This window comes from Phaethon lepturus, unplaced genomic scaffold (assembly GCF_000687285.1).
Source record: "Phaethon lepturus isolate BGI_N335 unplaced genomic scaffold, ASM68728v1 scaffold18615, whole genome shotgun sequence".
NCBI lineage: Eukaryota > Metazoa > Chordata > Aves > Phaethontiformes > Phaethontidae > Phaethon > Phaethon lepturus.
Genome location: NW_010541430.1, coordinates 96,154 through 111,220, shown reverse-complemented (window position 1 = coordinate 111,220; position 15,067 = coordinate 96,154). Strand labels below are relative to the sequence as shown.

Genomic DNA, 15,067 nt, shown 5'->3' with positions numbered 1-15,067 from the left:
ACCTTAAACTGCCAGAGAAAGGATGCTTGGCATGGGTGAAGGGACGCTGCGGGGGAGCTGACTGCAGGCAAGACACTTCCCTGGGAAGGGAGGTGGAAGAGGGAGAGGTAGAAGAGGAAAGAAGTATCACACCTCTTTCCAGAGGAAGAAGTGTGACAGGTAGACTTGGCTGCTTCTCTGGGATGCTGCTGATGCTTTTTGATGTCGGGCCGGCTGGAAGTTGGTGTTCAGGAGCAAAGAGGAAGGCTTTGTATTCCAGGCATTCTACCGAAAGTAATGAGTCCCAAGTGGCTGCTCAGACCGTGGAGAAGCTGGTGGGAGGGAAGGAGAAGTCTGGCAAGTGTCCAAGAAACTGGATGAGGGCCTGAGCTGCCTTATGAAAGCACGGTGGCGGCGTGGGATCGTGACCTCAGCGCGGAGGGAATGGAAAGGGGTCAAGCAGGGGTGGTGAAAACCCTTGCAAATTAGCTGTGAGTGTTCCAGTTGAGTGCACTGATCGAGTGGTGGCGACAGCTATTTCCAAATCTGTTGGACTGTCTGCTTGGTCAGAGTCCCCTTCACGACATTTTGGAATAAATGTGACCAGGTAGAGCCTGTTCATACCTGGTCACGCATTCAGCATTTTTGACTAAATCAGTTTAATTGCAGCTTAGGCTCTTTAGACCTTTCCTTCCATCTTACAGCCTAACATAATAAGCACAGTCTACACCATGGTTTCGGCACAAGAACTTTTTCTTCCTGTGATCCTGCAGGCTCAAAATCTTGAATATTATGTCCAACAGCTCCTTTGGATTCAAGCATGTCAATATTTACCTGTATTCCCCATCAGCTCACGGGGTGCCGTATGGTGCCACGGCTCTGTCCGGGAGTGGGTTAGCTTCAAAGCTAGCTCAGGTGCCCCAGCACAAGCTGTGATCGCAGTAGTAACTGCAGTTTGGACAGTCTGAACTTGATTACAGAGAATTTTTCCAGAGATGCTATTATCTTGCCATTGGAGTTGATGATTTGCCTTGTCTTTCAACTGCGTGTTTGAAGTTGCTGAACAAATAGTACCAAAGCGGTGCCTGATGAGCGTGTGGGAGAGAGAGGTCATCCACTGCAGACTTTACTCTTCCAATCTGTCCATATTGAGCTGTTTGGGCCGTTTGCTGTTGCGTGAAATAGCACAAGCCTTTCTGCTGTACGGGTCTAATTTAAAACTTACGTTTATTTGCAGAATAACACAACTTGGAAGCCAGATTCTTGCCACGACTGCCATTGCCATAGCAATATTGTCACCTGTGACAATACCGTCTGCAAACATCCTCGGTGTGACTTTCAGAAGGTAAGGGGCTGCAAGGGTCCAAAATCCAGCTCACCCGCTTTGTGCGGTGGCAGAAATGTCAGGTCACTCTGGAGTTCCCAGCCTTCCCCTGCTTTAAACCCCTGGGATAGTTATACGTCAAAACGCTTGTTTGGGTGCGTCACACCATGTGTTACACGTAAAGGAATGGTGGGAGCAATTGGAGTGACTGGTCCTACTGTCCCTGTGGAGGCAAAACTCCTCTTGTATTAAGAGGGACACAAAAAGAGGATGCAGCACGAGGTGTTTCCCTGGAGGATCTGGCAGAGGTGAGCCGGTTGCTTATCTCTGCACACCGCAGTGACAGGCGCTGTATCAGCCTTCTGTGCTCAGCTGCTTCCCTGCAGCTCCCTTTCAACCCGAGGGTCTGATTCGCAGCAGGATTTGAGGGAAGCGAGAGGGAGCAGTGAAATCCCCTTTTGCCTCCCAGGGCGTGTGTGACTGCCCAGGGTCAGGCACAGTCTCTGTGCCCTTTCGCCTCTCCTTGACGCAAGCCTGTGCAAGAATCACGCAGGCAAAACCCAGCGTGCGAAGCCTTTGTCTCCTTCGCCACGCTACAGCCAGAGGCTCGGTGTTGGAACAGCTTGCAGGCTGCCTGTGCTCTAAGGGTGGTCTGGTCCCCAAAGGAAGCCCCTGAACTGGGTTTGGACCTCCCAGCATGAGCCCAGCTTCCAATCACCCTTCATTTGAACGTGGAGCTGGGTCTCCCTCAAACATGCAGATGGACGCTTTCCACCCTGGTGAACAACAACAGAGCTGGGACTGTCTTTCAGTTTCTTCTGCCTTGTGGTGGTTGTTGAGCTTTCATTGTCTCCTGTTTATCTTTCTCTGTCTGAACCTTCATTAATGGTTACAGCTAATTGGCCATGGAATTGGTCTTGCATTAGCATCTGGATTACTGGGGTAGTACGCATGAATGATAGTGAAAATTAGTGTTTTAAAGAGGCACTGCCAATATAATTATATGGCTTAGGAAGCAGGTTAAAATGTTTTCCGATATGACAGCAGCAATGAGGAAATAATTTTTATTCTTATTGGTTTTCCGCATTATTATCACTGTGTATTGATTAAAGCAAGACTGAAATATTGGGAATTTTTGTGCTAAAGAGGAGAGAAATTAAAAAAAGAGTGCTGTTGTGGCACACCTAACAATGAGTGGGCTCGATAAGGTGGTGGTGTTCATTTTTAAAAATTGGATAAATGAAAAAGTGGCAACTTTAAAGCTCATAAAGGGAAACAGATCTATAGTGTGAAATGAATCTGTGTGACTCCTTGACATGGATGATCTTCAAGACAAAGAGTTTACGTGTTCCATAAAGGTTTGGCCATTTAAAATTGAAAAGGATCATCAAGGATCTCTGAAGAAAAAAATCCCATCATCCTTCAAGCATAAACCAACCAGTGATGAACAAGGTCAGAAATCGCCATTCCTCTCCATGGTTTATTTCTTATCTGCTTATTATGAGATTTATGCTAATATTGCTGATCTTGTTTACAGCGACGAGGCATAAACAAAACCAGACAATCTTTGCAAAAAGCATACCCAGGGGTGTTCTAAACATTTGCATGTAAAACCTACTGCTGTGCATACAGAATGCCTTGAGTAGGTGGAAAATCTGCAAACATTATTTCTGTTGTGTGAAGCAAAACAAACCAACAACCAAGTACAGTTTCTCCACAGCAGGATCACAGTTGAAAAGGATTTAATGGTTTAAACTAAGTGAAATACTAAATTTTGTTTCCCACCTCCTAAAAACACGGCATTGAAGGAAACCTTGAGGTGAGAAACTTTTTTCCATTTGAAAAATCAAAATATTTCTTTTAGAAAACAGAGAAAGAAAACTTGTGACATTTCAAATTATTCTGGTCCCATTTATCATACAAATAAAGAGGTGAAAGGTAAGTAAGACAATTTTTTTGGCATCACTGTTTCTTCATTTTTTATTATAACAAAACAAACAATGACTCCCTCCTGAGCAGGAATCCCTTAGATGTTGGACGTACCCCTTCGAAGTGGAAAGGATGGAGTACGTCTCCTGAGAAACACCTTTGTGATATTTAGAAGAAGGTGACCTCATGGATAAAATTTTTCTGCATGTCACTTCCCAAACCTGACACGTTCTTCTCTGGTTTCGGTTTTCTGTTTTCTCCCTCTCCAGCTACCGTGGTCGCATCAGTAAAATTGTTTGGTCCTTTTTTTGTTCTGAGCTGTGGGAGGAAATCGCTGACATCTGTGGTACCTCAGGTGGTGCCAGGGGCCCGCATGTGCGGTTGCCATCAGTGACAGGCACCCTTGCAAAATAAGATCCTCCCGCATCCGATGCTGCCCTGTCTGTGGGGCTCTGTGCCAGGCCTGGGGTGTTTAACGTGCAGCTGGGAGGAACATGAAAGCATTGTTTTGGAGCGTCTGTGGAGTCTCTTTTAATGACGGGAGCCCACGATCCTTCCCGGTGTTGGCTGATGTCTTTACTGATGTGTTTTGCCCTTTGCCTGATGAGTTGCTTCCATCAGCGGCGTCTCGTTTCCCTGCCGCTGAACAGGGCGCAGCAAGCGCTCAGCTTGCTGAGCCCCTGGAACATGCGAAGCAAAGTGGTAGCAGCATCGCCTGACCCTGGTCCAGTTGGAAGCGGTCAGTAGCTTTCAGTTAATTTGGAAGTAGTGTTATTTTAAAAAAGTGGTGATTATTAAGCCAAAGGAGTACAGTTAATGGATGCACATTCATTCTGCCTGCCAGCTGTGCTTCTGGCGTGGCGAAATGTTAGACTGGGATCTGTCCTGTACATGTAGAAAACTATCTATTGGAAAAATTACATCTGTACCATTTTTCTCAGAGATCCTTCAGTGAGTAATCTTGGGTTTTTTGTCCTGAATAAGTGCTTTCTATTCTTTGTTCTCATTTGAAAACTAGTTCAACTGGGGACTTCCTAATTGTACTGTTAGGGGTGTAAATTCTCCTACCGTTATTTTGATGGTAAAATGGTAATTACAGCAAACTGATGTGGCACCTCTTAACAAAGGGATCTGGTGTAGCAGCGTTATATGTCTCCCCTCTAAACTGAGAGCACCAGGTCCAGCAAGGCCCCATGTCTTGACCTTCGTGGTTCAAGTCTCTGTTTCATGTGAACTGCTGATTGGATTCTTGTCTCTTTTCAGGGAGAAGTGCTCCAAATAGCCCCCAACAAGTGCTGCCCCGAGTGTGCGTCGCGAGCTGAAGGATTTTGCCAGTATGAAGGACAGATCCACAGCGTAAGTGCTCTATCAAGTTCCTTGTCAGCAGCAGTCCTTACCAGTTTTTAGCTCTCTGTGGTTCGCGTCAGTGAAAGATGCCTAGCTGATGTGTGGGAGAAGGATAGTTCATTGGCCTTATATACATGTCACTGTCAGCTAATGTAATATGAGGGGAGTTTGGTCAGCAGGGTTTGCAAAAAGGGAGTGTGTCGCTGAGCAATCGTGTCCTGCTTGGCTTAAGGGGAGAAAGCTTCCCGCTCATTCATTCGCTTTGCCATTGCTGTGGATGATTGAGACAATATAGTAATGTTAGGAGAGGAGCAAAGCACAGTGAACTTGACATACGAGCTATCCTGAAAGAAGGCTTTCCTCTCAGCAGCCATCTATGCCGCTAGAGATTGATTGCTGTCGTGAGACCTGGGTTATGTATTCTGTAATCCTGAATTATTCAGGAAGCAGGTTCCAGGATGTGGTTTCACCTAGCAGGGCTGAAAGGCCAAAACAATGTGTCCACAGAGAAGAAAAAAATGAAGATTCATGGGTGGTAGTTAATGAATCATGTCAAACAATATGCAAACATAGAAAAATGGCTTAACAGTGAACCCAAGTCCTACGTCTGGTCTCTTACAGACTTTTCTGTTTGACAAGGGGCAAGTCGGGTCCAAATCTTAAGAAATACGCTAACAGGCCCACTTACAGTTGAATATCTGCACCTTACACTCTGCACCTGAGGTGGATGGTGTAACCCTTTGTTTCAGTGGGAGGCATGACCAGCATGGATCTGTTACAAGCTTGACAAAGGCTGGAACAGGAGGGATAGCACATCCATCCTTTTCTCATATTTCTTTGTACCTGTGATTTGGGTGATACTATATTACATCATAGTGCATTGTATTTCCTCTTGTTGTTGCTGCTGCTGCATTTTGCTGTGTTGTACTCTAGCCACAGCTTTTGTCTTTTGGCTCTCAGTAATCCTGTTCTTTTAGGACACAAGTCAGGTGAATACGTAGGCAGGCCCACAGGGACTATAGGCATATTTGTACCCATAGTCATACGTCACACCCCAGTTCCACTGTGAGGTGGTTATTAAACAATTTCTTTGTCGGTGCAAAGTCTCGTCGTGATGTTTGGTACAGATTTGCTTAAGGAAGATGTTTTCTCTTTTTCCAGTAAGCCACTGTAATGCTTTCTGACTTGACCTTCATTCTACAAGCATCTAGCTAGCAACACTGGCCCTAGTGGTAGCTCCATCGAAGAAAATCTGTATCCTCTATCGGCAAGAGCTTTTTCACTCCCTGACTAATTCAGTATTGCATGTTTTGTAAAAATTAACGTTCTCTGTTTGCTGGAGAGCTGTTACTTTTTGAGGCCAGTTTTTCCTCCTCCTGCCTCAGGTTAGAGGTATTTGTTTCTGCATTAGAGAATAAGCAGGTCTAATGAGATTTTACTCATAGGGAAATGCATTAAGCATGTGGGGCGGGCGGTGTTCACCTGACCACCTTGTGGTCAGGTGTATGTTGGGGCCCATGTTGAATATTTCTCCAAAGAAAACATGCCTCTAAATTTAGAGTTTGCCCTACAGAAGCTGTAGCGGAGAGGGGTGTATCCAGTAGCCTGGGTCTCTGATGGTGTGTTGTTGCTGGGTGCCGCTCTGCAACAGGAAGGAAAGTTAGGCTGATCTCCAGGTTTGCTGCTTTACCAGTATTAACTTACTTTTTGCCCCAACAGTGCAGCCAGGAGTAAGGGCTACAATGTGCAAAGGTTGGCTGGGCCTGCAGAAGAGTAAAGTTTAATACTAGTGCAGCGAGGCTTAAAAGGGCGAAGATGTATTTACAGGTCTCATTGGCAGCTGGATTCATGCGTGTGTTCTCTGTGCCTTTGGTTGCGTTGTGCACTGCAGCACGGCACACAGTGGGCCAGCTCTGGATGTGTCTGGTGTTCCTGCACCCACGGGAAGGTGAACTGCAGCCCCACGGGGTGCCCAGCCCTCCCTTGTGGAAGAGGGGAGCTGCAATACACCGCTCAGGGAGCCTGCTGTCCCAAATGTGTGGGACTCGGCGGTGAGTATCGCACGTGAATGAGGCACTGTCTGGCTTCAGTGATCCGAACAGTAGGTCACTGGAAATCTCCTTTCAGTCCCAGATCCGGAAAGCTTTTATTTTCTTGTCCAGTTCTGTTGGGGAGACACTGGCATCAAGTGTATCTCTTAATTCTCTTTCTGTCCTGCTACCACACTTACATTTTTAACGGCTTCACCCATAGGCCAAGAGGACGTGATAAGCTTTAAGCAGTGAGCAGATATGCCTACTATGTCCTTATTTTGGAGATTAAAATCTGGAAAAAAAGATCCAGATATTTCCTATGTACTGAGGGTACTTTTGGCACTTGCAGACTTGGACTGCAAGTTCCAAAAATGCTGGAGCTGTTGGATACCTTTTCCCACAGAAGTTCAGTGGGAGAAGTGCATCCAGAGGTCTGAATTCACAAGTCTAAAGCCTTTGAAAACTGATGGAATTGTTACTGTCATTACCTGCTTTGACAAACCAGAACTTTGAATTCTGAGATGCACAAAATCTGTGTTTTCATTGTGGGTGACAGAAAGGGATTAAAGGGCATTGGAAAAGAAAATTACCCAAAATTACGTTTTCATATCTCGTAGAGCCTTGCTCTTTTGATGGACGCTTGTTCCAGGATGGTGAGGACTGGCGCCTTGGTCGGTGCTCCAAGTGCATCTGCAGGAACGGCGCGACCCAGTGCTTCACAGCTTCCTGCCAGACTCTACTGTGCAGCCAGGTCAGGATCCAGCGGCCTTCTAGGGACATTTCTCATGACAGTCGTCTTTCCCTTGGCAAGGTCCATTTCTCGTGCAGATGTACAAATTAGCAGGCAAATCCTCCGTGTGACAAGTGAGAGATTGGAAAAGGGAGTTTTGATGTGTGGAAATACAGAGTGACAGTTATGTTTGTCAGTATACACGTGCTGTCCTTCTCTTCCCTAATATCTTCTTTCCCCACCATTTTACTCTTACCATGCCTTTGCTGGCTAAATTGTCACAAATACTGTCTAAAGAAACTGCTTTTTGTTTTATACTAAAAAAAATGTATAGGGTTGAGCAGGAAATGTTTTTATTTCTGTGAGGGAGGGAATGAAAACATAAAGATGTTTAATGAGGGTTTATCTTCACAAATTTCAGCATTTGGTTTGCAGTCGAAAAGTTTGGTCTGCAGGTCTTGTTTACTTTTTATTTTTTACAAGAACTCTAGAAATATAGTTGAAAGTAGTCAAATGTGGATGAAATTCCCCTTTTGACTTAAATAGTTTAGAAAATGAAGACAACTGCACCTGAAAGAGTCTCTGAGCACTATTCCTTACGTGTGCTTGTGTTTAGAAATCAACAAAAACAGTAAGATAAGTTAGGCAAGCTCAAGTAGTGACTCACAGTTTTAGTCCAATTGAGAGAAACGGGGCATTTCTGTCTCCAAGATCTGTGTTGTGGACAAATGATGAGTTCTCAGCACTTGTGCAGTCACCAACCCGACCAAAATACTACAAGATTATATACAGTGTTAACACAGGAGTTAGTAAAGGCAGCAAACCATACACAGTACTCCACATTCTGTACAAGTGACTCCATTTTTTGAATTCTCTTTGTTATATTGAAGCGCTTAAGGGTGTGCCTGTGCTCTTTGGATTTCTTTTCATTGGGCCCATTGTACCAGTTTTCTTGGGCACCTTGGTGTATTGCTTTACAACAGCATGCCATGCTAAGGAAAGGCAGGAGCTGGCTCCCTGGAAATCCCTCTTCTGACCTTGACTTTATGTTTTTAGGAGCTGCCGTTCCCCAAATACTTTTTAATCTATTACTGCACTCCAGTGATGAATCCAGAAGCTCCCCAGAATTGTGTGCTGTGGCTGAGCACGCTTCTCGGTAGCCCTGAGAAAAACAAAAGCAGTAGTTATAAACATTTTTCCTGTTGATGCTTACTCAGCTTTCTATTACTGGACCAGATGTTTGTGCAATTAGCACCTTTTTTTCTTGATAAAAGGAAAGCCCACCTGTTTCTGTACATGCTAATTCTGTTTTGCTTTGTCCTGAGATACTCAATTAGTATTCGCTGACTAAGTACTGTGCGTTAAAACAAATTTATGCCTGCTTTAGATTCCTCCTTTCCCACTCCAAATGGTCCATGTTACCTGCTGACTGATCGCACTAATGTTTAGTCAGCTAATCATTAGGATTTAATTTGTGCAAACAGAAACGACTGTGGTGTTGCTGTGATGTATCTGAGAATAGTTGGCTGAGAGCATCCAAGTAGATGCAGCAGGAAGCCAATTCTGATGGTGTTCTAGATATTTCCCACCAAGGTGCCCAGTGGAAGGGACCTTGGCAGGATGTGCAAGGATCCTGTTCTGCTCTCAGTCATACCTAACATTTTTCTTGTATGTGCCTTTATCTGTCACTTTCTTCATTTTCCCTGTCAAAAGCAAATACATAAATTCTCCCAGTATTAAATTCTCATCTTCCATCTTTCAAATAACTGTGCCCTTCCCTGGGTGCTGAGGGAGAGGAACTTCAAAAATGCTCGTTGCATGTGGGAGTGCACCTGAATGTTCCACCGCCTATCCCACCAAAATCCATGAAAGAGTTTTTTTAACTCTGCTGTGAAATCTATCGTTGATAATTTTTTATACAAAGTCTTCCACTCTTTCTTTGAATGCTAGTGATTTGACTAACAAGGCAGATGAGATAACAGTGCTTGGCATTTCTACACTACTTTCAGTCCACAAGTCTGTCTTCCAGTCATCCTGCTGTGGCTAGAGGGACGTGCTGGTGAACAATACTATTCCAAATCGTTGGGTGTACGTGGAATTGTAGCAGGGGAATTACAGACACGCTTTGGGTGGATGGAGTTGAGGCATGCAGGAACTGTTACATTTGTACATGTGAAGTGCCAGCCTATTCCAATGTGATATTTACATCAGTCCTGAAAAAGTTTACATCAGGATAATCCAGTTTTAAGCGTAATTGAACACCTGTACAGACAGTTATGCTGTATGGGTTTAACTAAAACAGTGCAAATGCCTGAGAGATGGCGAGTGTAATTCACACATTCAAAGCCTCAAAATGTGGCAGTACCAGGAAAAAAAATCTCTTCTCCATCTCATTTAGTACATATCTGTATACCCAAATACATGTACTTTACCTTGTGTGTGTGTGTGTCTTCGTCCACATCTCTGTACCTATCTATGTATTTGGACCTCAATTGCCATCCAAAGCAACCCAGAAAATGAGATGAAGGAAGTATCTTTCTATCTTTCTACCCTGATCTCATGCTGCAAGAACTGCCCCCAGATGCTGGACCCAAAATGAAGCCTTGAGCGACTTGTGGGTTATCACAGAGATACTAAATGCCTGGAATTCCAGGCGGTGATGCTGAGCCCCGTGTTAACTGTTCATGCTCTTATTTTACTTGTCTCTCCTGCTTTCTATTTAGGATGAAGTTATGGTTATGTCTCCTGGAAAATGCTGCCCAGAATGTGTTCCAAAGTCCTGCTCGCTGTCAGGAAGAGTGTACCAGGTAACCTTTGACAAGTCGCACCGAAAGACAGTTCTTCGCGATTTCTGGCACATCTCTCTTGCCCTTCTCCCTGACATCTGACTTTCTGCCAGCACTGATAGCTTAGTACAACCGTTGCTTTTTTTTTTTTTCTTCCTGGAAAGCCAGAAGAGTTGAAAGAAATTAGGACTAGATAAGAATTTGCTGGCAAGCAGAAATGAAGTTTGCAAGGTGAAGCAGATCAGGCACTTTCTTTTCAGGCTTTTTTGAAGGAGGAAAGCAGAAAGCACTGGTGAAGGTCGAAGTATTTATAGCTTTTATTGTGTCATCTGGAATTAATGTAATGCATTATTTAGTGAATGTATGTATGTGGGATTTTCTGTTAATGATTATTTTTTGCTAATAATAGTAGGTAAGGCCTCACCAATGTCACTAGCTTCTAGTTAAGGAGAAACACATACCACAGTGTCATCTAGACCTCATACCTTTTCTTCCTGCTTGCTGATCATGTAGAGATAGGCATTTTTTAAGAAAAGTTTATTATCGTATACAGACTTGCAGAAGGAGCCATCATATTCCATAAGCAGCATAGATTTCTGGAAAGAATTTGGTTATTTATGAAGAGTCTTTGACAACTGTATGCATGTTCTTTTTGAACAGCATGGCGAACAGTGGAAAAAAAATACCTGCACTGCATGTGCCTGTCACAGAGGAGAAGTCAGGTGTCTGAGAGAGACCTGTGACTCTATTACCTGTGAGAAGGTAGTTAAAAATCATTCACCTCTGATACCCTGGCTGCACGTATCACTGTGCCCGTGCCAACAGGTTCAGACGGTCCTGCTCGATGATTGATGATGTTTCGTAGGGGGAGAACAAAGTGCAGCGTCCTGGGAAGTGCTGTGAGGAGTGTGTGTCTTCCAAGGGAAGCTGCTTGTATGATGGCAGTCTCAGGTACCACGGTGAGATGTGGAATAGTACTCGCTGCGACTTCTGCATGTGTGATGAAGGACAAGTCACCTGCTGGGAAGCAGAGTGTGCCAAAGTGGAGTGTGCCAAGGTAAGGAAGGTTTTCTTCTTTAAAAATGTGTCTGTCAAGTCTTGTGATTTTTTTTTTTTTAATCTTTTTCTTTTTTCTCGACTGACATCTCGAGACACTCTTAAGAAGCTGCCCTTCTCTCGGGGCTTGTTCTGTGCAGTTACCTTGAAAACACTTCACAGGAAAGGAGAGTAAACTTTGGATTTTCCATGCAAGTTTGACCGCTCAGTGGGCTTGCATTGTGAAGCAAGCCACTGTGAATTGGTGACTAATTTTAACTTGGATTCCCTCCCACGCTGTTGTCTGCCTGCTATAATGGAGGGTCAGACACCCACAGTTTTCAGTGACCACCGGCTTTACCAGGAGCTGAACACGGGGAGAGATGTACAGGTCAGAGGTAGTTAAAAGCTTAAGAAAGGTTCCTTCTGTAAGCTACAGTGGGCTTCAGTAAGGTAGTTGGATATGGAAGTCCGTGTTCCACTTTTCTCCATTTTTCCCATTCCATTCTTGTCATGGAAGGGAAGCTGGTAAGGTATTTTATTCCCAGTGCTGTTTACTCCAAAAATAACATCTCCCCTGCCCCCAGGTTATGTTTTATTTCCTCTTACAGTGGATGTGCAAAATATATTAGACAGGGTTGAATGCTTCACACACATACAAATACGTTTCAGATTGCCTTTTCTCTGTAAGAAAATGGGATAAGTGTTCTGTGTTGTTTGTCACTGCATCTGTTTTAATTGGTGGGATAATATCTGCTTTATACCTACTACTCCACAGTGTCAGTGAAGAGAGGGGAAGGATTTGTAGCCTCCTGAGTTTTCTCTCTCAGAGGCAATGCTTTTCTGGGGACTCTGCCTGTGTGCTGAATCTTGAGCAGCAGCACCTTTGTGCTGTGTCTGAAATCCAGCCAAAACCTGGACGTAATGGACTCGCTGGATTAGATTGTTTTAATGAGCGTTCAAGAAAGTGAAAATCCACACATGGAGCCCCAAACGATGATCGTGCAGAGAGGATGTGTCTAGGAATAAAAGTGTATGCTTGTTCATCTGAGACTGTGCCTTTTAGATAGCAAAAACGCATTGAGTGTGGGACCCAAACTCTAGTGACTGATGTAGTACTGCTGGTGATCATCTGACCTTACACTGCAGGGAGAGCTTTTGCTGGGTGGAAGGTCGTGGTTGTCATAAAATCTTGTGCACTTGCATCTGTTTCAGTCAGCTTCCTGCGTGCTTATGGCTGTAAATTGGATCATTTACACTAATGATGATGGCGTGCTGTCATGGCTCAGTAGGGAGAATTATTTAATATTCATGCTCATATCCTGGGTACTGACAAAGAATCCATTATTCAAAAAAAGCCAAGGGTATTTTACAGAACAATAGCTGGAGATGTTAACATGGAGGGTTCAAAACCGGGGTGTTCAAAAGCGTGCAGCATTATCACTCATGCAACATTTTTTTCAGACTCAGGCTCTCAAAGGTAACCACCCATCTAAAAGCCCGAGCACCTACACAAGTGATATTATTTGTCAGAGTATGAACCGCTGCAATCTTCAGTTGAGTGAAACATGATTGCTGGGAGGACAGAAGGAAGAAGACAGTGTCCGTTGTTGTAGACGAGAGTTATGGTCCCACTTGATAAAAGATAATTTGCCCAAGGATTTAAGATAAACTAGGTTCCTCAAGTCATGTTCCATCATAGTTTGCCTCAGTAGTACAAGGTGCGCGTTAATTAAATGCAATAAAACATTTACTCAAAAAGCAAAGGAAATACTTCCTTTTTCCTTTGCTTTCTCCTTTTTGAGTTGCAGGTCTGTTTTTTAGGCACCTGCATTAATATATCATAGCTGATGTGAAGCTGGGAGCGTTTGGATTCATCTCTTCATTAAGGCACTATTAATTTTCTGGTCACATCGTCCTATTTAATGTGTAATGAGGCCACAGATATGAACGGCAAACCCTCCACCGCTCGACAGAGTATAGCAGCGTTACGTGAGGGCAAGGTAGAGGTTTAGCTTATAAACCCTTTCAAACCAACCTGTCCAGCAACCGCCAAGTGAAAGTGTCTGTGGTGATTCTGACCTAAGTTTCAAAAAGCCGTTTTCAGCAGGTTACTGATGAGCTAGGGCATACAAGTTACGTGGCAGGCTGGGTTAGCTATGGATGATGAAGTGGACGCACTCAACCAAAGCCACTCAAACTGTCAGAGCATCAAATTGTCCTGCCGGAGCACTTGCCAGGACCCCAGCAAAGTAAGCACCCTCGTGATGAGGTTCAGAGGAAGACGGGTCGTGGGTGCTAGCAGGGGATGCTGCAGCCTACCTGCGCAGGCTGGCGATGAAATATTTCTGCTAGCAGCCCTGCCAGCCCTAGAACCTAAGGGTCGGTAAGACAGAGCTTGCAGGGTGCTGCGTGACTGCCATGCAGCCAACAAGCTGCAGAAGTCTTTCTGATGTTTAGAAGAAACAGAGCTAGGGGTTTGAGAGTTACGGATGGTGCTTGTGGATGTAGGTGTGTGCGTGTTTGAGAGAGATTGTGTAAAACATTCTTTTTTTCTTTTCTGCCTCCCAGCCCATCACTGCCTTTCAGTGTTCTCAACCTGGCATATGATGAATCTCTCTTCAGCAAATCCACAAGTTATCTCACATAGCCTCTCCCTTTTCTGAGTCTTGGCAGAGCGGCGTGGTTGCATTTTTTTGGGCTAGGCGAGCCGTGTTCCATGGCTAGTTGTTCTCAGTTTGCCTGTAGCGTCTGTTTATGTGGGCGGGTGGGGATGTTGGCAGGGATGGGGATGGGAGGGTTTACAGTACACAGTAGTGACATGAGATCCGACTGCTGCCAATGGCATTTTGAAGTAATGATTTAAGAGCCAAATTGTATAGAACCAGCAGAGAGAGATTTAGGCCGTGTGTGGTCCTCGATGACTAAGAACCATACAGTTTCTCCGCTCTTACCCATTCGCAGAAATGCGTGAGGGTTGCCAGAGCGTGGCCTGGCTTAGTCGTTCTACCTTGGTGAAACTAACGGTCACCGGTGCTGTCGGTGCCCTATCTGTGTCTAAAGTAATTCACATACACAAATTGGTGAGCGTGGCAATGTGGCACAGTGAAAAATATCCTGGGGTGACTGCTGGAACAGGTCCCGGTTGGTGTACATCAGCAAAGCTAGTGGTAAACTTGGCGCTCAGCTGAATTTTGAGAGCCATCAGGAGAAAGCGGCAACACGCTGAAATGGACACCAGTGCGAGCTGTGTGATTTCACTGGGTACGCGAGTCCCTCGCAAACTAACGAACGGTCGTGACTTTTCTGTCGCGGGTAAGTAATCACCCTGGTTGCAAGGTTAGGAAGATCACGCCCTCTGAGATTTGGGATGGGTATTAACACTGACACTTCATGGGCATAGATTAAATGAGCACTCAGTGCAGATTGGCACCAAATCTAATTTAGTCATTCATTTGTAACTTTTTAATTGTATTGGTTTTGTATAGATATGTCTGTTTTCTGACTGGGCTGTATTACCTTACCTATGTTAGCAGCGTGTGAGAATCTGGTCCAGAAAAGCTACTCAGGTCAGGAAATTGAAGCTGCTGCTTTTTGAGCTCTGTCCTGCTTCCCTAGGACAGACTCTCCCTCTCTCCAGACATTCAGCTTCCACTTGGGCACAAAAAGTTGTGACGAATTTGGGCACTTTATTCCCATCTCCGGATGCTAAATTCTTACCTTCAAAATGAAGTTACTTAAGTGGATTCTGTGGAGTTTTACAGTTGTACAAAGAACAAGCGTTTTCCATCTGGGATAAATAGAGCACGTGCTTTAAAATGCTTTTTTGGGGAAGAAAGGTCAAATATTCAAAATTAAGGTAAGTTTCTATGCATTGAAATCTTGACAGTGGTCCAGTAAACTC

General features: G+C 44.5%; 1 protein-coding gene across 1 annotated transcript in view; it reads left to right on the top strand.

The window, feature by feature from the left end:
• Window positions 1-1,216: 1,216 nt before the first annotated feature.
• Window positions 1,217-15,067, top strand: part of FRAS1 (Fraser extracellular matrix complex subunit 1) — a gene marked incomplete at its 5' end in the record, with an annotated part of 109,965 nt that continues 96,114 nt past the window's right edge. Inside the window, 7 exons of the mRNA XM_010287739.1 lie at window positions 1,217-1,324; window positions 4,496-4,588; window positions 6,471-6,630; window positions 7,230-7,363; window positions 10,066-10,149; window positions 10,789-10,890; window positions 10,994-11,185. Coding sequence (XP_010286041.1) covers window positions 1,217-1,324; window positions 4,496-4,588; window positions 6,471-6,630; window positions 7,230-7,363; window positions 10,066-10,149; window positions 10,789-10,890; window positions 10,994-11,185 — 873 coding nt within the window. The remainder of the gene's footprint in view (window positions 1,325-4,495; window positions 4,589-6,470; window positions 6,631-7,229; window positions 7,364-10,065; window positions 10,150-10,788; window positions 10,891-10,993; window positions 11,186-15,067) is intronic.